This window comes from Oreochromis niloticus, linkage group LG12, assembly GCF_001858045.2.
Source record: "Oreochromis niloticus isolate F11D_XX linkage group LG12, O_niloticus_UMD_NMBU, whole genome shotgun sequence".
Classification (NCBI taxonomy): domain Eukaryota; kingdom Metazoa; phylum Chordata; class Actinopteri; order Cichliformes; family Cichlidae; genus Oreochromis; species Oreochromis niloticus.
Window position 1 is genome coordinate 29,773,378 of NC_031977.2, and position 27,792 is coordinate 29,801,169.

The 27,792-nt window shown below is 38.1% G+C and overlaps 1 protein-coding gene across 1 annotated transcript in view; it reads right to left on the reverse strand.

The window, feature by feature from the left end:
• Positions 1–247: 247 nt before the first annotated feature.
• The window catches only part of nf2a (NF2, moesin-ezrin-radixin like (MERLIN) tumor suppressor a), a 34,621-nt gene continuing 7,076 nt past the window's right edge, over positions 248–27,792 (reverse strand). Inside the window, exons 4-16 of the mRNA XM_003454176.5 lie at positions 27,100–27,183; positions 17,059–17,127; positions 15,191–15,273; positions 13,661–13,736; positions 12,961–13,095; positions 12,517–12,591; positions 12,246–12,359; positions 11,717–11,839; positions 11,237–11,454; positions 9,847–9,952; positions 8,364–8,482; positions 4,587–4,746; positions 248–942 (exon numbers count right to left, since the gene is read on the reverse strand). Coding sequence (XP_003454224.1) covers positions 892–942; positions 4,587–4,746; positions 8,364–8,482; positions 9,847–9,952; positions 11,237–11,454; positions 11,717–11,839; positions 12,246–12,359; positions 12,517–12,591; positions 12,961–13,095; positions 13,661–13,736; positions 15,191–15,273; positions 17,059–17,127; positions 27,100–27,183 — 1,413 coding nt within the window. The 3' untranslated portion in view covers positions 248–891. The remainder of the gene's footprint in view (positions 943–4,586; positions 4,747–8,363; positions 8,483–9,846; positions 9,953–11,236; positions 11,455–11,716; positions 11,840–12,245; positions 12,360–12,516; positions 12,592–12,960; positions 13,096–13,660; positions 13,737–15,190; positions 15,274–17,058; positions 17,128–27,099; positions 27,184–27,792) is intronic.

Sequence of the window (27,792 nt, forward strand, 5' to 3'; positions counted from 1 at the left end):
GGGCTGAAAGATCTATCGCTTTATCACCTATTCAGGTTGTAAATCGTGTTTTTAAAAAGTAACTAAGTAACTAAGTAATTAATTACTTTTGAAAATAAGTAATCAGTAAAGTAACGGGATTACTTTTTTGGGGAAGTAATCAGTAATTAGTTACTGATTACTTTTTTCAAGTAACTTGACCAACACTGGAAACCACAGATCACAAAATAAATGGCTCCTTAAATGACCAGTATTTAATGGTCAAACATTCAATTCCAAAGGTGGAATCCATCAGGATTATCAGTAAAGTTGACTATAAGAAATGGTTGAAGCAGCGGGAAGTTTAAGATGAGTTGTTGTTTACAACACTAAATATTAAACATTTGCTTCAAAGTGGGATTGATATATAATGATCACCTCTCTTGCTCAGATCTGTTCACGTTAATTTCTTCTTGAATTATGAAACAGCTCTGCAATCAGATAATACAGAGCTGGACAAGATATAATAACCAATTTAAGCACCACAGTACTGTTTCCCTCCCTTTTTCACTGTCAATGCTTATTCTCTGACAATAACAAATCCCACACACAAGTTCACTTCAAAACATTCCTGGAGCTTGTGCTGTATGAAACACACTCTCACTGTAAACAAGCACTCATTTTAAGAATGAATTTAAGATTTAGTGCAGGAACAGGCATGCATTCTTATTTGTGCATACACAAGGCACCAAGATTTGGTGCAGATTAAGGCAGTGGGCATGTTTTTGTTTTGTTTTTTTTTTGTCCACAGTGTTTTTCAGGAGGAAGAAAACCATAAAGCCTTGCAGGGTGATCTGTCTTTTCAACTGACCAGGAGTGCATATAGAAGAGGTTCTTGGCAGTTGTTCATCCTCATCTCTGCAGCTCTGTTGTTTAAAGTTCCTCAAAGAAGGCAACCCTGGACTTGGTGCTCTGTAGTGTAAGCTGTGTAAGAATCAATAACAAAGGTGTGGTGAGGTTTTATATGAGGGGTAAAAATAAACACAAGAAGAGGAGTATTCTGGCAAGCAATCAAAATAAGTAAAAAGACAGAAATCCTTATTGAAGATTATGATGATGAAAGTCATCACCTGGCCTTTCTCTTAGCCTTTTTGCCTGATCTAATCCTTCCGTCTATTCCCTGTACACAGTCTGTGCAAGACCCTGACTTTCAACCGAGAGACCATAAAAAGAGTGCAGTGTGCAGATGGTCAGCATGCTTATACATACTGACACAATAAGAAATGTGATTTGACAAAAAATTGGTTAGCAGGTAGCTGTAATTGCTGAATGTACACACATGCATGTTTAATCCAATTATTTCTCTGATGAAGCACTTTTAATTAGACACTAGAAAAGCCAAACACATAATCTGACTTGTTTCCCTTGACTAATCAAAAGACTAAATGATCACAAGAAGAGGATAATTGGAGATTCTTTGGTGTGTTTACTGCAAATATACCCCCAAGGTTATTCTGATTGTAATGAATCTCTGATGGTGTAAAGGCATGCAATGTTGTTGATACAACTTACATAGATTATAATATCCAGAAACTGAAAGAAAATCTGCCTCTATTAAGGTTTACAACTCAATCAGGGTACAAAACAACTTTGCAGGTTTTCCAGCTCTATGCTACAGACAATCAAACAGATGAGGAGAGAAGTGGAAGATCAATGCCAGTCAGAGAAAGAACTGTTAATTGTCTTTCTCTCCAGGTTTAAATGAGCTGGTGATGGATTAATTCGGGTCACTGGCTGTGCTTTAACCCTTCAGGCGAATCTAACCGTTGACTTATCTAATACTGCATAAGAGCACACCAAGGCAAATTGGCTGGGCAAACTAGTTTCTCTCTTTAACATCTGTAGGGTAAAGGGAATTAAACCGACTGCCAAAGTCAATATTACACGGGGGATGAAGGAGGACAGTTCGGGAAATCCAGTTTTTTTCTGGGGAATGTGCTGATTGAGGGACTTAAGCAAATCCAAACAGATAATGTGTGGGAAGGGGATGGATTTGCAGTGTTATGTTTACTGATCACCTTCTAGTGTCCCTGCTGACAGAATGCCTGAACTATATTTGTGAGTGTTAAAGTCTGACCGCATGCTTATCTGTATCTAACTCGCAAGCATTTTTCTCCACACTGGCCACAGACTCCACTTTAGAAAGAGCAAAAACTCTTTACTCAATGTTCCAGGTATTAGTGCTATGAATGACACGGCAGCAAGATGCTTCCAGAAAATAAATGCTTTTGTGTGATGTTTAGTACAATAGCTAACCTCCTTTGTCTGCCACTTCATACGGTCTGAATGGACTGCCACATATAGCATAAAAAAGCACTGCCTCTCTTAAACTTCACACAGAATCTCTAAAGCTCTTGTATTGAGACTTATTTACAGAGAATGAGCTCTCTGTAAGCTCTGGTGCTAACAAAACAGAACCTGTGGCCTGGATGAAGTGCAAAGGCACTGTGCCGTGTTAAAGGAACGTTCATTAATCATCCAAAGGGGGAGAGCGAGTCTGGGAGGAGAAAACTTTGCCCGGGGTTGCAGCTGGTCCTGATGCTTTGGGCTCAGTGATCTGTGCTTCGTTCCACATTCCCTCTGCTCTTCTTTTCCCAACGTCTCCTCCTCACTCCAACCACCCCCTGGTCAATAACTTCACAGTGCATTCTTGGAACTTATCCGTGACTCAGCCTCCCTCAAACTCCTCTTCCTTTGAACATTTTTAGTGCGCCCCCCGCCTTTCCTAAACTTCTCACCTCTTTTAGCAAAGCTGACTTAGCTTCCTCACTCTTGATTTCTTTTCCCTTCTCCCTGCAATGCCACGAGGCCTGGCCCCTTCCCTCACTAACAAGATAAATGCCAACGCCTCTGGTTCAATTAAAGCAACACTTTTAACTCAGCTCCTTTTCCACTTGCATGCCAGAGGTGCCCCCATCAATCCAAATGACTAATCACCAAGCAAAAATCAATTAGTGCTCCCCCTAACAAGCGTATTTTACACTGAGACAAAAAACGAAGGAGGGTGGGCTCTTTTGTTACACAATGTGCTGTGAACAACCCAAATTTTTATTTGATACTTTTATTTAAATTAGAGAGATACTGGAGTGGTAAGATAAAGGAGAACAAGTCTAATCTGCCAGTTCATCAGAGGACAGCGGAAATATAATCTTTTTATAACAATGCCGCTGACTTTGACCAATCAATTATGAAATATCCCACAGGCCAAGAGCCTGTCACATCTACTGTTTTTATATCATTACTAAACCAGAGACTGGGCGAGATGAAATCGCTAATACTAATGGAGTTGCTAGAAGATGAATGCAAACACACAGATTTTCACAAAGACTGTACATAAATAATGGACACAAGTAGCTACTGCGATGTCACCTGTTGTTCCAATGCGAAGCCTTGAGCTGACCTCTTTCTCTGGTGCCATTTTTGTCTTTGGAACCAGATGTGTCACAGCAACAGGTAAATATAATTTGGAAATACATCACACTGCATGCTCATATTTGCAGCCGCCTGTCAATCACATACATAACCCCTGTAGCTTACCCTGCTTTAACCTACTTTTTGACTCACATGAGCACCATAATTTACAAAATGGCTCAATAAGACTTGAGTGACTGAGACCATAAATTCATGAATACTTGTTTTTGCACATATAGTAGTTGCCCGCTGCCAGAAACAACGGCTTTGTTTTTTTAGACCTGTTTGCTAAGTCCATCTTTTATATACAGTTGTCGTCGCTACAATAGGAGGGGGCCATCCAAGAAGAAATTTGAAATTGAAAAATTAACCTGTGGCTAAGTGAAGACTATTGCTATTAACTGATGCTGTGTCAATAAACACCCTGCATTTTGGATAATGTGATGGTTTGGTATTATATGAAAGATTACTTTAAATTTGGAATATGACATACGATCAGTATTGAGAGTTTATACTGTAAATGTGGCTCATGTAAGCTCATTGGATAGCAGTTGAATGGCTTAAGTAACTGTAAACGTAGTGATGTGTTTCTCACTTCATTAGATGTTTTAGTGCTCATTTATATTCATTAACCATGAGAAAAATATCAGATGCATTTGCTTCACTTCCAGAACCACGTTATGCTTCAAGATTTGCTTTTTTTAATTAAAGTAATGATCACATGTACCTGGCATCAGTAACAGTTTGTCTCCCCCTAAAACTAAAGTCAGAGTAGCTTGAAATAGTAGTAGCTGCTGAGACAGCTTTACATAGCTTTATTGTCTCTTCTTCTCTGAACTGCACTGCTAGTGCCCATGCACCCACTGACATCTTGAAATTTTATTTTCAAAATTCAGAAAGATGTTTTTTTGTTGGATGTGTGGGTGTTTATTGATGTAGTGTAATATCTGATTATCTGTTTTTCCAATATATAACCTTGAGGTAAACAGCAGAGGTAATCAGATTTCTGTTTTGGAACTGAAGGCCTATTGAAAACTATTTCTGTGTGAACACAAATATGGACAGACAAGGCAAGGTTATTGGGAAACATCTTATTTTTTTAAGGACTGTGTATGTTTATGTGGCACTGGCATGCATGCAGCTGAGCTGGGAGTTACCTTTTTAAAGTTGCTGTGCTTGCTGGTCCCCTGTTCTGTGTTCTGATTGTGAATGATGTCTAGAGGAGTCTCCCTCTCTTTCAGCTTCAGACTTTCAATCTCCGTCTTCAGCTCATTCAGCTGTTCCTGCAGGTGCTTGCTCTTCTCCATGTACTCAACCCTATGCATGAACAAATTGCCAGTTGAGAAACAGCCATTATTTCCATGCTCATTAAGAATAAACACAGTGACATAAGGTCAAAGATAATAAATGTACATATTTAAGAGATATACATAATTCTTAGTGGGAGTCCTTCATCATACTGTACTATAATCAAGTTAATCAAAAATATTTAAAAGCAATTAAGTCCAGAATTACACCATATGATTTCATATCAAATAGGCCAAAGGATACATTTTGGCTTAAATGTATAAGTTTTGGCTTTAAAAGTGGTATAACACGATAATGTGACACCGCACAAAAAGATAGAATATGTGGATTCAAGTCCACTAAAGATAAAGACAGAATGTCCTTTTCTGTTTGAAAATGTACTGCCAGCAGTCTGTAGGAAGTAGCTAAAGCCTGCCACAGTGACATCTCACGGTAATTAGCACATCCATCCATATCATTGTGTCAACTGTCCTTCTGTCCCTGCACATAACACCCAAGAAGGCTGTTCTCATCACATAATTTTCAGTTTCTGGCATCAGACAATAGAATGAGCATGAAACAGTGACTGATATGAGGCAAGTTAAGACTAGACTGTTAAGACACTTCCAAGCCATTTCCAAGTTGATGTTTTGATAAAATCCTTATTTTCCCACTGTGATGTAATCTGACAGTATCACTACGTAGATAAGCTAAAGGCAATAGCTAACCTTTGATTTCAGCTATATTCACATTTAAAAATTATTATATCTTCAGAGATCTAGTACATTTGCATTGGCAGCTCATTCTGCTGCCAAGTGATGAGCTGAATGTGCTACAACGAAAAAAAGAGTGTAACTCTTTTTTTTTAAATTGTTGTTTAGGGCGTTATAAAATGCTAATGGCACTTTGAAAAAAATCACTAAAAGAAGCTTATGCGCAAGTTCAATAAGGAAGATCTGTATTCCCACATTTGCCTGCATTTTTGGGTGTCTGTGCTGCTAGTCTATGCTGTCCATGACTTCCTCTTTCCCACACTTTCAAACTGAATTTTGTCATCATCGCTCATTTCCATCACCCATTTTCATTCTTCTTTCTTCCTGTCAGCCAATCAGCCTCTGTTGTGTGTGCTTTAAACCTCACTGCTCCTCTGTCATTCTAACTCTCCGACTCTCTTTCCTGCAACCCACGTCCTTCCCATCTCAGCTTCCACCTGCTTCATCTCTGCCACCATAAACATGTAGACTCCGGGGGGTCCTGTCCTACTTCCTACCATTGCCACACTCCGCTCTGCTATGTAGCTTCATTGGAGTCTAATAGTCAAACTCGAACTCTGTTCTTCAATAAATCATGTTCAGTCATTTTAAATGATCTCTTCTTATTGTAATAAAGTTGGCAACAATGTGAAGAAATTTTAATCAAGTGGAGCTGGGTATGCGTGTGAATGCAGAGGGGAAAAATGAGCTGGAAAAATGTAATAAATAATTTTTATCACTTGCTACTTTAGCACACTATAGTAATGGTGAAACTGCTGAAAACACACACATAAGGCACCACAAACCAGACATACTAACAGTGTGTACCATTGTTAAAAAGCTACTGTCTCGACTTACTAAAGAAGTGTAGTGTCAGTTTTGTGACTGAGATGTGTGGAAAGGAGAATTTTTGTGCATATGTATTTACAAGAGTTTACTTCTCAGAATGCAACATTTGGAGAGCAACTTATTTAAATGAATAATGCATTACATGAATAAGATTTGCAACACATTGTTTCCTAGAAATTGTATATTTCTGTATTTCTGTTCCAATCAATAACACTGGTATTCTAATCAAACAGAGCAGAACTGAACTGAACTTAACATGTAGTGTCAGAGGGAGGGGGGAGGATCCCCCGATACAGAAAGTATACATGCATGTGTGTTTACAGGTCGATACATTACCTTCTTCAGTGTTCAGTGTGTTTTAGACACATTTCTACACAGACACTGGTACACACACAAAAAATCTCTGCATGGGTTTTGAAAAGTAGTTCACACACATCCTGACTTCATGTACGTTCTTATTTGTTCTCTTGTTCCTTCATTTTCTTTCTTTCTTTTTTTTTTAACTTCTATCTGAGCAATTTAATACCATATTAAAATGTCTATCAAAACTCAGATATTAATGGGACCTGAGTTAGTGTGTAAGATTAAATTACTACGTACCCAGAGACTCACTATTCCTGCAGAATAAATAAGAGCAGCACATGCATTTCTGCACGAGGGACACTAAAAGTATCTCCATTAATAAATCGATGACCTGTGATTTGACTGTAGCTAATTTTTTGTGCTCTACACATCGTACAGGTCAGCTATTACACATAGATTTCAGGTTTATACAGTGGACGAGTTCATACTAATGCAGTTCTCCTCTGGATAAATCAGCTGCCTCTCACTGACCTGAATTGCTATTTTAGAGAGAAACACATACATAAAAGCCTGAATTTACACTGTAATATTTTTTTTAGTACATTACTCTCACCCTCTCACTCCCTCATCGGATCTGCTCATTTTTGACCCACTAATTTGAGCTGCTCTTGGCAGGATGCTGGTCATTATTGAAACGAACCGATGCCCTTGTTTATAAATTACCGCACTGTTAATAGATCACCCGCAGCACTCTCAGCTCCCATCGGCACATTTCTGCGATTGCAGCATCACGCTAATTTGGTAAAACTGCTCCTTAGGCTGAATCTCCCCCAGAAGCAAAACACATTGACAAATACTTAATGTGTATATTGTTAGATGGGAAAAGGGCTGTGACCAATGGAGAGAGATGTCACAATGATGACGATCTAAAAAAGGGGTTACTTTTAAACTTACAGGTGGACTTAAACAGGAAAACTATGAGAGCTGTTTTTGTCAATATCAAGAACAAGATCAAATCACAATCCTTCTTTTTTTTTTTAGGTAGCTCTAATTTTCTTATTGTATTCTCTTTGTTGTTCAAATATTTCACTTTTACATGTATACAAGTGTTTTTTTAATTATTATTTTGTTGCTGTATTACTTTCCTACATTGATGGGGGTTTTTTAGCTACCAGAAATACTAAAATGAAAAACAACAAAAATCAATCAGCTATTTTACAGCATGTGTCTCTGAACTCCGCTGCAGTTTTCAGGTTTTGTGAAAAATTACCAGCTAGCTGCTGCCCTGCAGTCCTACTCCTTGAATTAAAAACCAAAAACCTAATTACCTAATTAGATGACAACTAAGACCCAGGTAATTTACCCAACTGTACAGTCAGGGTCACACTTGTCAAAATGTACCTTTTCCTGTCTGCAAACAGTGACCTACAAGAACTACTGAAATAAAATGGCCAAATGCGGGCAGCGGAACAACTGCAGTTAATGCTGAGGGTCAAATATTCGCCAGAGCCCTGAATTAAAATGTGCATATTTAAAATTATGGTGCTCCTGGACCAATTTAAATCTTTCTCAAGCATATTCTGAGGTTATTCAAAAGCACTTAAAATATGTATTTCTTTTCAACTGATTAATTCCTTCCAATGACAACTGCAAATAGGTGGAACCACACATTCAGAAAGTGAGAAGGTGCAGTTTAAAGTCAAAATAATAAGTAGGATCAGCACAGGAGAACTGGCTACTCACTTCTCCTTCTCGATCTCCATGGATAGACGTTTCATGTCAGTATCTTTAAAGTCAAAACTGAGGTTCTCTCTACTGAAGCTGACATCTTGAGGCATGCTGTCAGGTGCCAGTCCTGGAGACTACGATGGAAAAAAAACCAATGAGGTAGAGGTTTATGAAGTGACAGTAATAAGACAGTAATCTTAAATAACAACTAGGGGGGAAAGGCATTACTTAGGGACATAAAAAATGGTAGAAAGAGAAACAAAAGGGAGCAAGACAGAATAAAAATATGTGGTTATTGCAGAGTGTATGAGCAACGATGTGTGAAAATATGACAAGGACACAGTGATAACAGACAAAGTGAAAAGGGGCACATGAGCTGATAGAAATATGCTTTTAGAGCTTGACCAAATTTTTTGAAATGCATTGGTCACAACCTAATACACTGAAATGTAAATATTATAATGTGTAAGTGCACCAGTATGTCTTTACATATTTCTTTAGCATCCTCATTCATATTATATCAATCACCAGTATCTCAATGTGTGTGTGTGTGTGTGTGTGTGTGTGTGTGTGTGTGTGTGTGTGTGTGTGTGTGTGTGTGCGTGTGTGTGTGTGTGCACAGGCTAATGAATGTGGAATGTGTGGGTTTTTAACATGTTGAAAGCCCTTGTGTAGGCTGCCTGATGTGGTGCCTGGTCTTATGCAAGTATCTCCTGTTCTGTTTGGCTTTGTATGAAAACAATTGCATGTGTCAGTGTGTGAACATGTGTGTTTTGAGGAGACCAGCAACACACAATTTTCCTGATGGGGATACATTATCATTCTGTGAAACTACACTGCATGTGCACCTGTGTGTGTTTCATTATACGGCTGTATGCATGTGTATTTTTTGCTGGTGTTCCACAGAACACATTTTCTGTCTGTGTCACTTGTTATTTTGCTATTTTTTATGTATAATTGTTTTGGAAATTATACATAAAGTATATCCAAGAATAAAGTATATTCAGAAATATAAATAACAAAAAAGTATATCACATTTAGAGTGATGTTTATAAACACAGAGATGCAATGAATGGTGTATTAGTTATTTTTCAAGCAAACATTCCTTTTAATTGTCAATAATGTACGATTATGCTGCTTTTTTTGGTTTTGCATGCATGTAGGAAAAGTGTGTTGGAGTTGGTGACATCATTTTGTGCTTTAGGATGTTATGAAGGGCATTTCTTTTATGTTTTCTGATCCTCTGTACACAGATCAAAAGGTAAAATGGTATAACTGAGTCAGTAATATGAGAAAATATATGGTCATTTTACTTGATTATTGGCTTCCTGATGTATTTCTGAAAACAGATTGTGAATAGTTTCAGCCTCCCTGTTTGATCGTGAACACTCATATCTGACCTTTTCAGATACTATGTACTGCATGAATTACGTTATCTACCTATGCGTTTGAAGAATATGTGAAGATCGAGCCTGTGTGTGTGCCTCGGGTCAGTTACCATATAGACAGCCTTGCTGGTAATCTCCAGCAGCTTGTTTTTTGCTCTGCGCTCAGAATCCCTGGCTTCCAGCAGGTCCTGTTTCAGCTGCTCAGCCTCCTTGGCCCTGAGGTATAAACAGACAGAGAGATTGATACTTTATTCTTTCGTTCACCTCCCAGTCCTTCCAAGGAAACAGAATTATCTAAACCAAATCCAAAAATTATCTTACATAATTGGTACATTGGTACTCAGTGAACCAGGAATGTCACTTTGTTATTACGTAGGTGATTGATGTATGACCCCAGAAGACAATCTTTCCCGACTCCATTATTTCACCATCGAGTATCCGCACAAAGATATAAAAGTGTTACATGCGAGAGATTACATTTCTTTTGATTGTGTTCCTGAACATTCAGCAGTTGTGGGGGAGCTACGTGCCTCGAGGGTTTGAGTGGACAGAGTCATTTACATGTTGAGTACCACAGGTTTAAATTTTCTCTGTTGCAGAAAAGTGCTCATCCAAAAATTCCAGTTACTGAGAAGTGGTTAATGGTATCCATTTGAAATGATTGCCTAATAAACTGTGAAGTAGAGGCTGTAAAGTGATATTCTTAGAATGTATATTGTTTTTGTATGGAAATGAATTGATTGGCATCTATTAAGCTTTACAAAACCACTCACTCAAGTCCCACTCTCTTTATATCCATCTGACTGCTACCGAAATAAGAAAAGTCAAGAGCGCACGGTGTACTTGACTGATTTTATCTACTTCAGGAAGTTTAAAAAAGAAAATGTCAAAATTGCTTTGCAAGGAACAGATGAACCCAGATCAAAAATACACATTTAGTATTGTAGAACTTACAAGTACTACAGTGTTATAAAAGAGACTCTTTGACAGGGACCACCACCATCACTTGGTATTGCTACTATCCGTTAACTAACACAAATACTAGTGCTTCTAGTTCAAATGACGTGCCTCAGACCAAAGGAGTGAAAGGAGTGCATAGTGACTCAAGCTGCAGTACAGAAACAAAGCCTTTGAAATTAAAATTTTAAACAAGTTTTAAGTTCTTATTTTTTGATGTGCTCCTGGGCCACTCAGGACTTCACTGTCATTCCAACTAGAAATTTAAAAAAAAAGGATTTATGACTGTGAATGCAAATTTGTGTACACACACACACAACCACAGACATACAAGGTTGCAAAGTGACAACTATACAATCCTTGCTGTTTCAGCTGGCAATAAGGAAAAACAACTCTTGGGAAGTTAGTGAGACGTGGGAATAAGTTATTTATATCTGAAAATTATGCATTGTGTGCATGTGAGTGCAAATGTCTGATGTGGATACAAAGAGAGAGGATTTGGGTGAAATGCTGCTTATTGAAATATTGCTTATTGCTCCCCACCTCCTTTCTGACTCCTCGGCCATCTTGAGGGCTACCATCTTTGCCTCCAGCATCTTCTGTTCCATGAGTCGCCGCTCTTCCTGGCCACGGATGGCAGTCACTTTGATACGCTGCATCTCTGTCTCAGCCTCGGCGGCTTTCTGGGCCAGCAGCTTGGCCTCCTCCTCTGCGATCTGGGCCTTTTCAGCCAGCAGGTCCGCCGTCTGCTCCGAACGCAGCTGGAGAGAAGAAGGAAGCGCAGGAAGAAAGGGCAAACACATGCAGAAGACAAGGACAAGACAAGTTAAAAACAGAGAGAAGATATGTCCAAGAAAAAGCTGTATCAGGAGGTACATGTATGCACACTCAGAGGGAATTTCCTGAAGATATTGTAGATGTTAAAAGAAAATGATTTTGTTTTAAATCTAGCATATACTGCATGTCTCACAGCCATCAACACAATTGGTTAATTCCAGAAGGATCCAATCAACTCAATCTTACCAGTGCCTCATTGGCCATGTCAGCTTCATCCTGCAGCTGAATTAGTCTCCTCTCCAATTCATCCCTGGCTCTCTCCGCTTCCTCCCGCAGCTGTTTCTCCCTTTGCAGACGTTGTCTTTCTACCTGAATTGTATATACATTACAGTGTGGTAACAGGAAACATGTAAGAAGACAGATTAAAAACAAAGATCTGTTAACATAAAGGTGGAAAGGTAACTGAAGTGGAAAAGATGATGTACTGTTAAAAAGAAAAAGTGACAAAGTTTGACTGAAATACATCAAAGCAGCACAAACTATGTGATGACATCCATAAGCAAGAGAATCAATTCTCTTTAGTGAAATGTTCATGCATTGAAAATAAAGTAACATTTGTAGAAAATAAAAAGATCAGCTCTGTGTCAGTTCAACAGGGGACCACACCATTTTTATTAGAGAGAAATCAGGTTCAAATTTGTGTTTGTATTTGAATAGAAATTTGGAAACAAGTTCAAGCCATTCTTCTGTTTCTGTGCTTTTCTATTACCAGTACCTGTTTTCTCGCCCTCTCTTCTCTGGCCTGAGCCTTCATCTGCTGTACTTCAAGTGAGTCCACCCGCCGCCGGCGCATAAACAGGTCGTGGTTCCCAATGCATAGCTGGAGGATCTACATAAGAGAAATGGTTTACAAACTACTAGTATTTGTCTTTATGTTCACAATGATAAACAAAATCAGTAATGTTTTTCAGACTGCTCAAGTGTTTTGATGAAAAGCAGTACTTACTAATCATGCTCAAAACAACTTGTATCTCAGCTCAACTCACCAGCTTGTTGACTCTTAGCCGTGAAGAGTTGAACTTGAAAACATTGGCTTTCTTGTCCAGAGGTTTGATTGTAAACTAAACATTGAAGAAACAAGAAGATGTATTATCAAACATCTAATAATAATTATGTATTATCAAATGACAAGATAAAAAGACACACCTGTTCTGTAAGACAGTTTCTTTGGAATCCATAGAAACACGACAGGGAATTTTAGTTTTTTCCCATTTTAACTGATGTTTTTTATTGTAATTTAGCTGTAATTTAACTTAGATAACTTAAACTTAACATAATTAATAAAAACATTGAAAACTGACACTGAACAGTGGTAGCTCACACTCCTAAAAGTATCATACTAAATTACCGCCTATACTCCTATGACTTCAATTACCTTCTCCTTTGTCCAAACAATCTATATCAAGATGTTAAATTGCAGATTTTCCCACCTCTTTGTCGCTGTATGAGATATTGCGAATCTCATTCCAAGGAAAGGAGCACTTGGGTGTCAGCTTGTTGTCTGGCTCGTATATGTGCAGCCCCAGGGCATCTACTCCCAGAAGAAGATCTGTTCCCTTTTTATTCTGAAGCATATCAGCAGAATAAACAAAGCTTTTTTATTACCCAGCTGTTCAGGGACACTGGCAAGCAGCTGTGAAACCACCCTTCCGGCCACCATTCATTTGTACCTGCATTAAACAGAAGTGGCTTTGTGATGCTACTGCTTGCCAAAACTATTTGCTAGATTTGTGATAAACATCGCCAGTTGCAAGGTGTATATATGCAGTCTGTGTTTGTTAACCTGAAAAGGAATGCTTGAAAAGTATTTACTTAAGTCGGGTTTGACTTTTTGTTGATACTTCAAAATGTCTTGGCTTTTAGTGAACACACTGATAAAGGCCATAGGCACCACCAGTGGATTACTTTTTGTTACAGGGTTGTTTTTGTGATGACTCACCTAGAAAATACAGAGCTAAATAGCACTGTATACCTATTTCTTAAAATATAACTAATAGAATCAAAAGGCAATCAGTTAAGTCAGGCTATTCCCACCACTTTAATTAATAGCAACATGGTGAAACTGACACACCTCCAAATCCCTTATATCACCTGCTTTTGTGATGATAGAGCGAAGCAGCATTGACTCACCCTGATTAAAAAGTAATTCACGCCATACATGTCCAGGTCCTGAGCTATTTTTAAATACTCCATCTCAGCTTCATCCCTAGTTCAAAGACAGAAAGAGAGAAAACGATTGAGAGGGATCCAGAGGAAAGAGAAGAGAAAGACAGAGGGTGGGAGGAGAGGAGGTGCAGAAGTAGAGCGAAACAGGAGATCAGACCTTGTTTCTTCTCCTTTTGTGTGTAGCATCTGTCGTGTTTGTGTGATCTATAAAAACTCTGCCACACAGCTCTTGCGAGGGTGAAAACATAAGCACAGTGCTGACACAAAACACAACTATAATTCCCTAACAGGCTTAAGAGGTCATGCTTGATGGCAAACAAGAGTTATTCTGATGCCTCCAAGACTCTAAATACTGCAGGAGAGAAAACAAATGCACAAAACTCTTCTCTTCGCCCTTTCTTTCTACGGTGCTGTTAGCAAGTCAGGGTCAACTCAGCAAAAAAGAAAAAGAAAAAAAGAACATTAGCATACTTTGATGGCTGAGCAAAAATTAGGACAGACGTGGCCCTAAACTTTTAATGGCGGGCTGCATGATATGGGTGGTTGGGAAATTGATGATTTAAGCTTCATCAAAGTTTTAACAGGAGAGAGAGAATTATGCCAAGTAAACAAATTTTAACTAGGTTGGACACTGAGGATCTGAAAAAATAATATGGGAGAGCTTGATTTATGAAAAAACATGTAGAAGCACATAACATGTCAATTGCTTTGATGTGTTTATGCGCTAACTTCACGGCTGTGCTGCCACTGAGTTGGCAGAGAAACAGAAAGACATGCCAGATCAACCAAAGCAACTGCCTTTGTGGGAGTTCCTGCTATAGCAAGGGTCTCCAGGACGACACCGTGCGGGTGAGGACCACCAGCTTCCCTCCCACTGATTGGGTTGAGAGGGTTATTGATCAGTACCAGTGACTCAGTTATTACTTTTCCAAGTGCTGAGGTTTATGGCTTTTAGAAATCACTGTCCAGCATTGAACTCACCACCCACAGAGTTGTAAGACACTCCACATCCCTCACACTTGCTCCCTAATCATTTTCAGCTTAGCTCAGTTTAGCAGTGGAGCAAAGTGCAATGGCACAAAAATAGATTTTCATTCTCCTGTCATTTTAGGTTCACTACAGCAATTAGGGCAATACAATATCTACAGTGCAGTATTTACTCTAAAATAGCTACATTAATTTTGGTTCTTATGAATGTAGAGGGTATTTAGTTACACTTAAATGATGTAAATTGATAAGTTAATGGACTTTGTTTTTGGGTCAGCAATACATTTTTTAACAGTTCATCTAGTAATGCTGCTTTTAAAAAATCCTCAGTTCAGAGACAACTGCTATGAAATCCTTTTTGCATTTCAATGTAAGCCGAGTCCAGTTTTACATAAAACATTTCTTGCAGTATCAAGTTTTAGGCACATCCTGTGTGAACTCAAAACTTAAATAGTGCTGATGACTGTGGAACTTCACAGCAGTCCAGTTCAGTGCGGCAGCTTTTACCTAGTCCTACCCCTGTGCTCTGCATAACATGCTGTGATCCTTTCCTCCCACATTTCTGGAGTCATCTGGTACAAGTTAATCACCTGAAATGGAGAGGAACAGCTTTAAATACAGAGGATATAATACATATTGAAATGGCCATGCGACCTGACCTCGGATAACCAGAAAAAGATGGATGGATGGATGGATGGATGGAAAATGCTAATAATGCAATAATATAGCAAATATGTCAATCGAGAGTAAACTATCACACCAGATACTTCAGTTCACTTATCTCTAAATTGGCCTTCATTCTGAGATCAACTACTCACCTGTAAAGCTTTAAATTACTGTAATTCTTGTAATCCTACTGAGTTAACAACATCTATTTATAGAAACATACATTGCTACATCAAGTGTCTCCAGGACCACATTTTGCCATGATCACACACGCACACTGTCTCACGAGGTGAAAACAATATCAGCTATGCTTTTGTGAATGGTTACAATTAGAAATGGACCGATTCGATACTGACGTAAATTACTGGATCGGATATCGGCGGGAAATAAAAAATGTAATCTGATCCATTAAATATCAAAAAAGCACCTCACAAAACTTGCGACATGGCGTAACTCGGCTCATAACCGTAGCATGTTGCAGCAGTATGCGTCACGTGATAGAGCGGCTGTGTGTATTTGTAGCCTCGCTAGCAATCCGGCATTTCATTTCCGAGGAAGTTATCCCAGAGAGAAGTAAAGCAAGTGTGTAAGTTCATCTCTGAATGTTTGTAACGCATTCCCACGTTAAACTTAACAACCGATAAATGGAGCGACTGCCTCTCTCTCTCTCACCTTCCTGCTGCTACTTCAATCATGAAACTGATCAATGATCAGCTGATCGGCTTTTCTGTCGAGTCCTTCTCTCTTGTTTGTTTTTGGCCCACTTCGCGCCAGAAAGATGAAACCAGCGGCTGAACAACAGCAGCACGTTTAAGGTTGATAAGCTGTTGTTAGAATTTAGTTAATATTACTTTCTACACCAGGATCCTTTTCTACGTAGATGACGGCTGGTAACTGTGCAGGGGCGGGTCTAGCAAAGTTTAGCCAGGGGGGCCGATAGGGCATGAACAGGGAAAAGGGGGCACAAAGACATACTTTTCTTTCTTATTCTCATTTAAAATGTCTAGCTTTTAATAAATAATTATCTGAATCTTACACCCAGTTTTAATCTGATGTAAAATGTATAGAAGTCCATTACTGTATATAGTAACTATTAAGTCTAATATACCCTAGTAAGCTATAGTACTTTTTCCTTTGGGAAGGTACCATCTGTGCAGTCTGCAATTCTGTTGAAGAAAGATGTTGAATCTATTTAGTTATTCATGAAAAATAATTGATTTCGATGCATTTTTTTTTCACACTGCATCAAATTAAAGTTGATTATATCGATTAAGCATCATGAGGTGGAGGGTGGGTGGTTCCCTATTTTTTTTTTTTTTTTTTTGCTGGGAGTTTTCAACCCTATTAGTTACGTTGCTTACTCTTTAAAATACCAGAATAGGGAGGATGGAGTAGGTTTAAGTTTATTAGATTGATCAGTATTGCTGAACTATGAAATATTTTGGGTGCAGTGTATTTTTTGCATACAAGTATAACAGAATAGCTTTAGTGTTTTGTGTTTTTTTTAACTTGAGTATGAACTTATACAAAAAGCAGCAAGATATTAAAAAACAGTTTTATTGATTAAAAAACACACTATATCGGATTCATATCGGTATCAGCAGATATCCAAATTTGATATCGGTATCGGACATAAAAAAGTGGTATCGTGCCATCTCTAGTTACAATATCAGCCTCTCTGTCACAGCCGGTAAATGGCCATCACTCACCCTCTTTGGCAGCAGTTCCTCCTCAGCCAAGAAGCCAGGCTTGTGAACAGCAGGGTCATAATCTCCGTACTGTAAAACAGAGCAAAAGTGCCCCAATTGTTAAAATCACTATCCACCTTTCATCCAATAACAGCCAAGACAATATCTCTCCTAGGAGCTGTTCATAAGTTAGAACTAGAGCACCTTTAAGAAAATGGTTTCCTGGACAATGAATGTCATTCATATGCACTGCACATATCAGAGCCCAGCTGTTGGGAGACGGTTTAAATGATGTTATTAGAAATTTCTCTGGGACAACTGAGATCACTTATCAGCATAGATCTAGGGTGCAAATTATATTATGCATGTTTAAATAGAGATATAGATGGATTAGGCATCACCAACTGAGGAGTTGTGGGAATTTGCTCTGGGCTACAGTAAAACAGGTAGAAGGATATGAATTATACATGCGGCTATAGTCTGAAAAGTGGAGATTTTTTTAGAGTTAATATGAACACAGACTTTCTTTATGCACAGCAGTACATTGCTATATGCACCATGCACTTTGTGGTTGATGTAAGATGAGTTTGGTAATGAGTACAACAATTTTTAATCCTATAGTTTATATTTTTGGGAATTACACCAAGCAACAAACAGTTCTTTACTGTCCCAAAAAGTTGATTCTGTTCATCTGGACGTAGCGTTTTCAATGGGAGAAACATTTCATCGCTCCTCCAAGTGACTTCACAAATCAACTTTCTGAGATTTCCTTACCTGGATGATTGAGCATGCATCGAGACAGTTCTTTATTGTGTGACTACCAACTCAATTTTTAATATGAAAATCTAACTCTATTTAAAAGTTGCCCTTCAACAGTTTTCTGAATCTGTAATCCATCATGCTAACTCACTGATGAGCTGCATCTGTTGTGGTAAACCGTTTTGGAAAATTACTTTTAAGGGCATCTTAAAGTGCATAAACTGAAGAGGGAAACCATCAAAGTCACCTATGCAGTTCCTGAACCTTGGTGAACACTACACTGAAGACGTTCTGGGAAACAGAAAACAAAAAACCCTTAGTTGTAACTCACTGCTCTGCAGAAATCAAAAATTGAATTTGTCCCGTTTCTTCTAATTTTCCATAATTGATGTATGTTTACATTTCGACTGTTATCATTGTAAATATAAGTCAGAAAGGTCTGTGTTTTTTATTAATGACACTGTCTTGGGGTTTTCCACTTGAGACTGACTGTGAAACTCCAAGCCTTTGAAACCCTGTTTAACCAAATACCCAGTGACAAGTGCACACCCGGTCTAGCTTGATTATAATTGTTTGCTGCATGGCTTTGTCTACTTTGATGCTGATGAAGGCAAAGTGTAAAAACATTTCCATCACACAATTAAAGGTTTTAAATTAATCAGTGTGTTCCAGTCCCCTGTTTTCTTCTCTGGAAGTTTTCCATTTCTTGAGTTGAATAGTGTCTGATCCAACTGAAAGATGGCTGGACAACTCTGTTTTAAGTATTGTGTCTGTATATCTCTTCACATAGATTTCAACCATTACGACTAGTGAACCTTTTGGTTACACCTTGGTGAAAAACAGGTGCTGTACAAAACTAATTTATTTCCTTACTCTGATTCTGAAATCTTATTCTATCTAAAGTTTCAGGCTGCTAAAAACCGTTTACTGCTATTACTGGTATTGTACTGAAAATGTAATTGAGTCACCTTTAGTTGAAAAGTAAAGAAGAAAAATACACACAACAAAGAAACTGAGAAATGTGGAACCACAAACATGTACTTTGATGTTGCATTCAATAGAAAATACATCCATAAACAATGACATGAGCTTTGAAATGCAATTGGCAACGCAATGATCTTTTGCACTATAAGTGTCTATCTTTAGACCATGTGTCTGCCTATAACAAAGTAAAATTAACAAATACTTTGTTTGGTTGTGATTAAAGCTTTAATATTGGTATTTTTTATATTATTTTTGTGCACAACAGCGTGAAAACAGTATTTAACAGACCTGAATGTAATATGCCTGCAAAGCCTGAACACCACTGCAGTGACTAACAGACTGGTGAAGCCAATGGCCATTTAATTAGATCCCTTTATTTCAGTTTCCCATCCTTCCCACTTCTGTTCCCGAGGTTCAACACCTGCTTGTTTGTAATTGCTTCATAATTGATGATATATAGACTTATTAAGGTTTTGTGGCTCCACTGGGCCTCAGCTCAGTGACAGACGCGGTGATATTTTGCCAGTGACAATGCTCTCAGATACGTTTTGATTACTTACCTTCCAGTTATTTCAAAACAACCCCAAACTACGTGTGGTAATCGACTGTCCAAGATAGCTTTTTGTCAATATCTTTAACTGATGACCGGCAACAGCAGCTCCGCAGTCTGCAACGGCTAATTAATGGACATTATATTCAATAAACCCCAAATACAACAGAAGAAGGGAATTTATCACACTATTCCATGTAAAGAAAACCAATAAAAATGAAAAATACAGATCTTCTCACACCAGCACAGCAAATGTTCTGTGGAGTCAACAATTCTCAGACAATTCTGTGCTAAATGGCAATTTTAAGATGCTTGCACAAAGAGATGGAGAAAATCTTAAACATTGCGTTTACTTTAATTACCATGTCATCAAATTGGAACAGTAAGTAGGCCTCAGTATTTAGCTCAAATTACTCATTTACCTAAGTCCAGTCATTATGATCATATCTTTTTGTCACCCAGCAATTATCTTGGCAACAAAATAAGATTACATATCGACCACGCAAGTGCAATATTTCATGACATCAACACGCTTGTGTCAGAGAGCTTCAAACTCCTCTTACATTAGTAAATTAGCTTGATGTTTCCTGGTATAACTGTTTACACTCACTGTGTAAAACCCTAACAGACACATGGAGCACAGCCGAGTAGAGAAGAAGAGTGTTACTCAAATTAGAGACAACTTGTTACATTACTACAAGTGCAATAAAAGCTTTACAAAATGGGTTTATCTGGCTAAAACAACAAGGGTTGAATCTCACTCTGTCTGGCAAAAACAAGAAGCCAACAGGGAAAGGCTTTGTTCATTTAAGTTATCATATTTAAACATGCTTCAGCTTAACCCATGTGCACTACAGTTGGAATAACATAAGTAACGACAATGACAAATAAATAAAAAATACTTTCTGGATTCATAGCTAAGCTTTTCCAGTTACTTGTTGCTACAGTGAACGACTGCGAAAGGGGATTAACCTGATGTGTTTCACCAGCTTGTTGTCTATATCATTTTTTCCGCAGTTCCCTGCCTCAGTGTCACAAATGTTAATGCTAGATGACCTAACTGTGGTAGGATTACCCATTATGACACTTTGGACAGGTAGAATTTTAATACTCTCAAGGCAAAGCTGACAACTTCCAATGAATACTGAATAACATGATTGAAACAAAAAAAAGCGACATATTTGAAATCATTCTATCTGTCCCATATAATATGAGGTGAAAAGTACAAAAAAAAACAGACTGGGATACAACTACAAAGTAAGTAGATTATGGCTCAGGATTTTCAGAAAATATATATTAGTACATCTTTTGTGAAAGCCACCTGTAAAACAGAGCTATTCCCACCTGTGTCTTTCATGCCTTTTAGCTTGTCACATCCCTCCCCACTCAGCACGACATGTATTACAAATGGCTGAGTGATTCAGCCTCATTCCCTACATACCCTCTGTGCCAAAATGACTGCCTGCACAATTTTCCAGGGTGGCTTCTTGTTGAAATTCCATGTCAACACTTCCTTCTAGCACTGCACTTGCTTAGAATATAAAAAAGGACACAGTGAAACTTCTACAGACCTACAAAGGCTGGAAAAGTAAGACTATCCTATGGACACTGCTGGCTTTACTGAAAGTTTTGGAAAGGATACAGATACAGAACCAAAATATAGAGGCTATTTACATGAACGCAACCACATAGAAAATGAAATTTTCCAGGAATCTCCCAATAAAAGGTTAGATTACTTTATTTGTACCCATAGGTAGGTCTGGTTTGCAGTTGTAAATCATCGATCCTCACATGCACACTCTCAATACAGACACAACAGACAGCAGATAAGCTTAGTACAAAATACTAAAAACTGAAAACTAATAATAATTTTGAGCATCATGTAATCCACAAAGTAACAAAGCTATAATTTATTCATCTGTGTGATGGCTGCTGAACAAAGCTGTTCTTAAACCTTGTTGTTCAACATTTTGGGACCAAAACCTTCATCCAGAAGGAAGAAACTGAAACTGACTGTGCAAAGGGTGCAAGTCACCATGAAAATTCAAACCAGGCAACCGCTGTTAAATATGAATACTTTTAATATCTGTGGAGAGATTTAATACATAAGCTAGGATTGTTCCCTTCAGCAGGAATCATTTTTAAAGTCGTTTTTGAATAATTGCCCACTGTTTCTGACAACAGCTTTGGATATGTGGTCTCACGTTATCTTTAAGTATGTTCTGATTTGATGCAAAATTCACAGCTGAATCAATGACTGCAAGCTGCCCAGTTCCTGAGGCAGTGACTCAACCCCAAACCATTTTCATCATAAAAGGCTTTTTTCCTGGCATGCCTCCCATGCAGGTCAAATTTCTGCAATCTCTTTCTGGCTGTATACACATGCACTTTCAAACCAGCCAGCAGCTGTGAGAATTACCTGCAGATATTGAGGAAATTTTGGTGATCTTACAGACATTAAACAGTGTACTTTTGGGCTGAATACACTGGGGCAACGAATCCAAGGCAAGTCTTTTAGATGACTTTCATTCCAGACTCACAAGATTCCACAATCATAGAGTTCTTTAGATGCTGGCATGAAAACATACCACACTTCAATGGCAAAAAGTTGTCACTTGTCTAGTCTGAAATCTCTGAGTTTATTTTAATGGATCCAAAAACTGTAGAGGTGTACTTACTTTTTCGTGCAACTTATCTGTTTTCTTTTCCCAAATGAAATTCTGAAAATGACCACAAAATCTCCAGGGCTAATTTTATCAGTTATTATCTAAAAGATAATTATCATGGTCTTGGTCCATGGTCCATCATCAGATGGTCAAAAAATGCCCACCAAGGTCATGTCTTCAATAGTTAAAGACTTCTGATATTTCCCACAATTGTAGACTTGCATCTTTAACTTGGATGTAAAATATGTGGAATATATTTTTTTTTAGAGATTTTCCCTTTCAGCTCATCATGCCATTACTCAGGCCCCCGTGTTCCCTTATAAGAAGTTTAGAAAATGGATACAAGAAAGAACATATAGAACAGACAAAGTCCAATGTGTACAACTGTGTACAGTTGGAACCAACAGTAGATATCCCCAAAGTTCAAAGAGGAATGTTGTCTTTATCATTAAAAAAAAGTTTATTAGAGACTAATTTATGCTTATTTTCTTATGGAATTTCAAGAACATAGTTTTGTTAGCTAAAGCTAAAGGTTTATATATTTATAAGATTTAACATTTACTCTCAGTTAACAAAGTGAGCTTTCCTTTGATATCAAGTTCACCGTTTAATGACGATACTCCACCAACAAATTATATTATGAATCAACCTCTTGAATGCATATTGCATTTCTCTATTTCTCTACTTTTGTGATATTTCAGAACTCATTTTTTGAAATGTTATATTATTTCTTTTGAAATATCATTCACTGAGTTGAAAACATCAGACAATGACATAAAAGACTGAAAACCTTGACAGGTTAATATGTGCAACTTAAGAGATGGTCAAAGTTTAACTTCTATAAAAAAGAACAATTTCCATGGAGTGTACTGAATCACACTGTAAAACCCACACACACATAAGCACAGGGCAGCAGGTATAGATCTCAAATCCAGTAACTAATAATTATTTTATACATGTTCACATTTTTCTGATCTGTATGCGAGTGTAAGGTGGAAACTTCTAGAAACCATTATATGTATTCTACATCTAAGTGCAAGTCATGACTGTGAAACAATCTGAAGTCTCTGACATAAGACTTCACCTTGGCCTTGAGAAAATTGCAGTGGGCATTTTATTGACCATCGGCAAGACCATGATGAATGTTACTGTCAGATTAATCACTGATGAAAATAGTACTGGTTATGCCTTTGAGTATTTTATTATTTTATATTCTTTGAATTCACTGTATGAATATTACTCTGTGACAATGCACAGGTGAAACAGTTGCAAAAGAATCAGGAGTCTCTGTCTACACACAAATTTCTCCACCCTCTATTTTCTGCTCTATTTGCGCATTCTTTACAACTCATGCATGGTAATGTTCACTTTTCTAGCTTCCCACTGCGTTCACTGTGAGTTATACAGCACTTTCTACTAACCTTTAAAACTGATTACACAGACGAATTCTGTGTGACCTGAACAGAGCTATGATCCACATTATAAAGAAATTCTCTTTTAAACATTAAAGCGGTCTTGAATAAGCCTTTACTCTCCTCCTATTGCTGTCTTCAGAGTGGCATAATCATGATTAAAGATGAGCCAGAGCACCAAAGTAGATCCCACTGTGTGATATACTCTACTCCACTGTCTGCACAGTGGTTATGGACAAAAACAGCTCATGATGAGAGAAGGAGAAGGGAAACGTCTGCCAAAACCCTCTCAGCAGCTGCACTACTAAACAAGTACCTGCCTCCCTTCTACAATGCCATTTTATTCAAACTGACACTAATCAAAGTGGACTGCTGATTAAATAAAAAACAGATTGTGGACCAGTATGTTGTGTTGTTGCTGATACCGGAGAGCACAGGGATTGTGCTGATTTGCTGACTTTTCTTGATCCACACAGTCTCTTTTAACCTAGCCATGTTAAATTGGCATGGAAAGGCAAGTCTCTGAGGCCTCTTGGGCAAATCTTTGAGGTAGCAAGCAAAAGCTGCACCTCAGTTTCCCCCATCGGAGATGGGATCCTTCAACCAAAACGACTAAGATCGCTTGACAATTATTAAGTGCGCTCTTTTCTATGGAATGATTTCCATAGACTACAGGTAACATGTGTGATTCTTGACCAATAGATCAAAGACATATAAAAACAGAGCACATTTCATACAGGGCAATGCACTTTATAGTGATAATATGCCTAATGTCATGTAAAGTACTGAAAAAATAAACAGTGAAAAGATATTGACTAGCATACACATATCACCAGCTAACAGAAATCAAAGTAATTTTAATAATATTAAGTTAAAAAAAACAAAATTAAACCCTAAACTCAACCCTTGGCAAAAGCCACTCTGAAAAGGTCAGTTTGAGCTGGAATGAACAATCCACCAGTTCAATTAGTTGCATTTTCTTCCATTTTGGGAATCTTCAATGATTCACATTGATTACATTCTAATTTCTCAGGCTTTAATTTGTTCAAATCAACATTTACGCAAGCCTAACAATCTGAATGACTTTTCAGCCAATTCCATAACCGGCTCCTAGACAAATGGCTCTACTACAAGCTTCTTCCATATTAGTTAACAACATTTGTGTTTTTATGTCTAAATATGTATATTTAGACCAAAAAGGCTAGGCAGCGCCTGTATTACCTCTGAGGAAGTTCAGGGTCTCGCCAGAGATCCTCAGGACTTTCTATGCAGGTGCTGTCAAGAGCATCCTCACACAGAACATCACATCCTGGTTTGGGAACAGCCGTGTTAAGGACCAAAAAGCTCTTCAGAGAGTGATCCGTACAGCAGAACGCTGCTGCAGGATTGCTCTCCCCCCGCTTCAGGACACCTACACCAGGAGATGCCGGACTAGAGCAGCGCAGATACTGAAGGACCCGTCCCATCCTGGCAACAAACTGTTCTAACTTCTGAAATCTGGCAGAAGTTTCCGCATCATCCGGGCAAGGACAGAGAGACTCAAGAGGAGCTTCTATCCCCAAGCCAGCCAGGCCCTAAACCACCCACACATGCCCTCTCACAGCATCCATAAGAGACTGAGACAGGACTCTCTTCTAGACACTCTAAACCCACCGGCACAATGTACATTTCAATTTCTTTTTTTAAAAATTTTAAATACGTTCATATTTTCTATTTTGTAAAAATGTTCATATTATCTATTCTTATTTAATTCACTTAATGTACAGAATTCACCTGCTTGCTGCAATGCTACTACTGCACATTTACCTAATGTATATAATATATAATGTTCTTCTTCTCTCCCCCTTTTGCACATGTCGAGGAGTGTGTCAGGTTACATTTCACTGTGTGTTATACTTGTATAACTATGCATGTGACGAATAAAGAATCTTGAATCTTGAATCATGAATCTAGTTAGAACTAGAGTGTACAATAATTATAGGATCAGAAACTTATCTGGCCTATAAATTTGCTATTTGCCAATATATATCAATTTCTGCATTTATAATGACCAATAAATAAACTATTGAATTTGAGTAAGAGACAGAAGAAACACCCTTCAACCATGTTATGTAAATGGTGTTACATAGTTTGTCCACCAGAGGTCAGTCTGCAAATTCCTTGTTGGCAAGTTGTTTGGAATGTCATAAACACAACTACCAACCAATACAAGCAGAATCAGTCAGAGAATAACCGCGTAATCCATCAATCACCCTATCGATCTCATGCATCATCATACTCTTGCCTTTGAAGAAGACATCAATATACCCAACCTCCTTCACTTTTGTAACTTAGACGGCAGCAAAATGGATCAATTAAGGGTGATTTATGACTTCTCTGTCGGGAAACCATTTGCTGCCAACTGCAGGATTTTTCCACAACAGTATTGCATCCTTCAAGGTGATAACCCCTATTACTACAAAGTTCCTTGTTCTTGTTACAGCTTGTACACCTTACTTAAAAGAGCAAAATGCTAAAGCCATGAAACTGAACACTGGACTATTCTTTCACACCTGTTTAGTAACGAATGTCATGCTACTGTTTAATGAAAATGGATTGCGCCATTTTATTTAGCTGAGATTTCCTGCTGCCTCCACACCTGCTGGGTGGCTGCGACACCCAGCTGGTGCTTTAGGAGTGTGGCTAATTCTATATTTTAGAACACTTATTTAAAAAAAATAAGCTTGTAGCTAGGTTCTTGGTTTGTATATTTCATCTGAGGTTGTGTAGCACCTCATGAAAAAGGCAGAGTTCTAATATCCTACCACTATCCTAAAGATAGTGATCTCTCAAGGAGACTTTTTTTTTTACCAAGTTTCTTCCTATTCATAAAATTTCACCTCTTAGTTTTGTAAAAACATCCAAAAAACACTGGAACTATCAAGGGAAAATGAAATATGCTCTTCTGGTCCTTATCGAGAACTGAACAGCAGCAATCTGGATCCACATTGGATGATTTATGGCTTCTCTAGGCGAAGCCAAATATGAAAAGATTATAGAAGTCAAACCCAGAGTTCATAAGAGTAAACGGTACATGCAGTACTAAATTCAGGTACTGAACAGAGAAAATGTCATTTCTTCTGAAAACCCATAAAATAAATCCATGCTGTTTACAAGTTCATTCAGATCTTTAGAAAGTTTTTATTAAGCTGCATCCACATAAACTTAATTCTGTAAGGTAGAGTCCCTTTATTGATTCAAAAATATATAATGTGTTAAATATAAAACTTCTTTCAGTGTAACCCTGACCCAAGCATCCAGAACTGTAGTGTTTACACTAAGAACATGCATCGCCTGATGAGTCTAATTGTTTTAATTTAATTCAGTGTTGTTTATATAGTGCCAAATCACAATAACAGTTGTCTCAAGGCACATTATATAGTATAGTTAACCACTACCATAATGCAGAGAAAACTTCAACAATCACACAACCCACTATGAGACAGCACTTGCAACAGTGAGAAGTAAAAACTCCCTTTTAACAGGAAGAAACGTCCAGCAGAACCAGACACAGGGAGGGGCAGCGACCGGATGGGCATGAGGGGAGGAAGACAAGTTGGATGAACAAACATCAAAGCATAGACAAGATTATTAGATGCAATGTGTTTGAGAATTACAAAATAAAATTTAGAGTCCCAAAATGAGTACCTACCTCAGCATGGACAGCATAGGAGGCCAACAGCACAGACGCCTCAGGGGGACAATGAATCTCTTCCTCAAGGATCTTCTTTTTCACCTGAGGAGTACCGAAATATAACCAGCTTTACTTTTTCCTCTGAAGGCCAAAGAAAGCTCTTGAGATCTTGGTACATACAAAAGAGGGCCTGACCCTGGCCCATGTCAGGGTTTTTAATCAGACAGTTTCCATTTTTAACTTCAGAAAAAAATTTCCATTCATTGGTACTAAACCTGGAACCACAGATTCTAACTTTATAAATATGAAGCTGTCATAAGTGAAGGTGTGAGCTTGTAAGACATTTTCTGTTTAGAGCAGATTTTTCCATTTGATAAGGTCTCAGTGACCCAGCAGCTCAAAGCCTCAGAGAACAGTCTCTATTCATCTCTTCCTGAGAGCCATCTTTCTTACCTAATTTTGTGGAGAGAGGCATGGACCTTGCTTAAATAACACTTGAAATGTGTAGAACAAATGAGTATAAATATACCCTGACAGAAATAGCTTTCAGAATTGGGTAGCAGTACATCATGCCAACACATGCGACCATCTTTGCTCTCCTTGTTCTTCTGAGTCTCTTCCTGCATGATTCAACCTGATTTCACGAGATTCCCACAATCATACTTAGCAATTTCTTGTGACTCATCTGTTTTATTTCAATTATGACAAAAT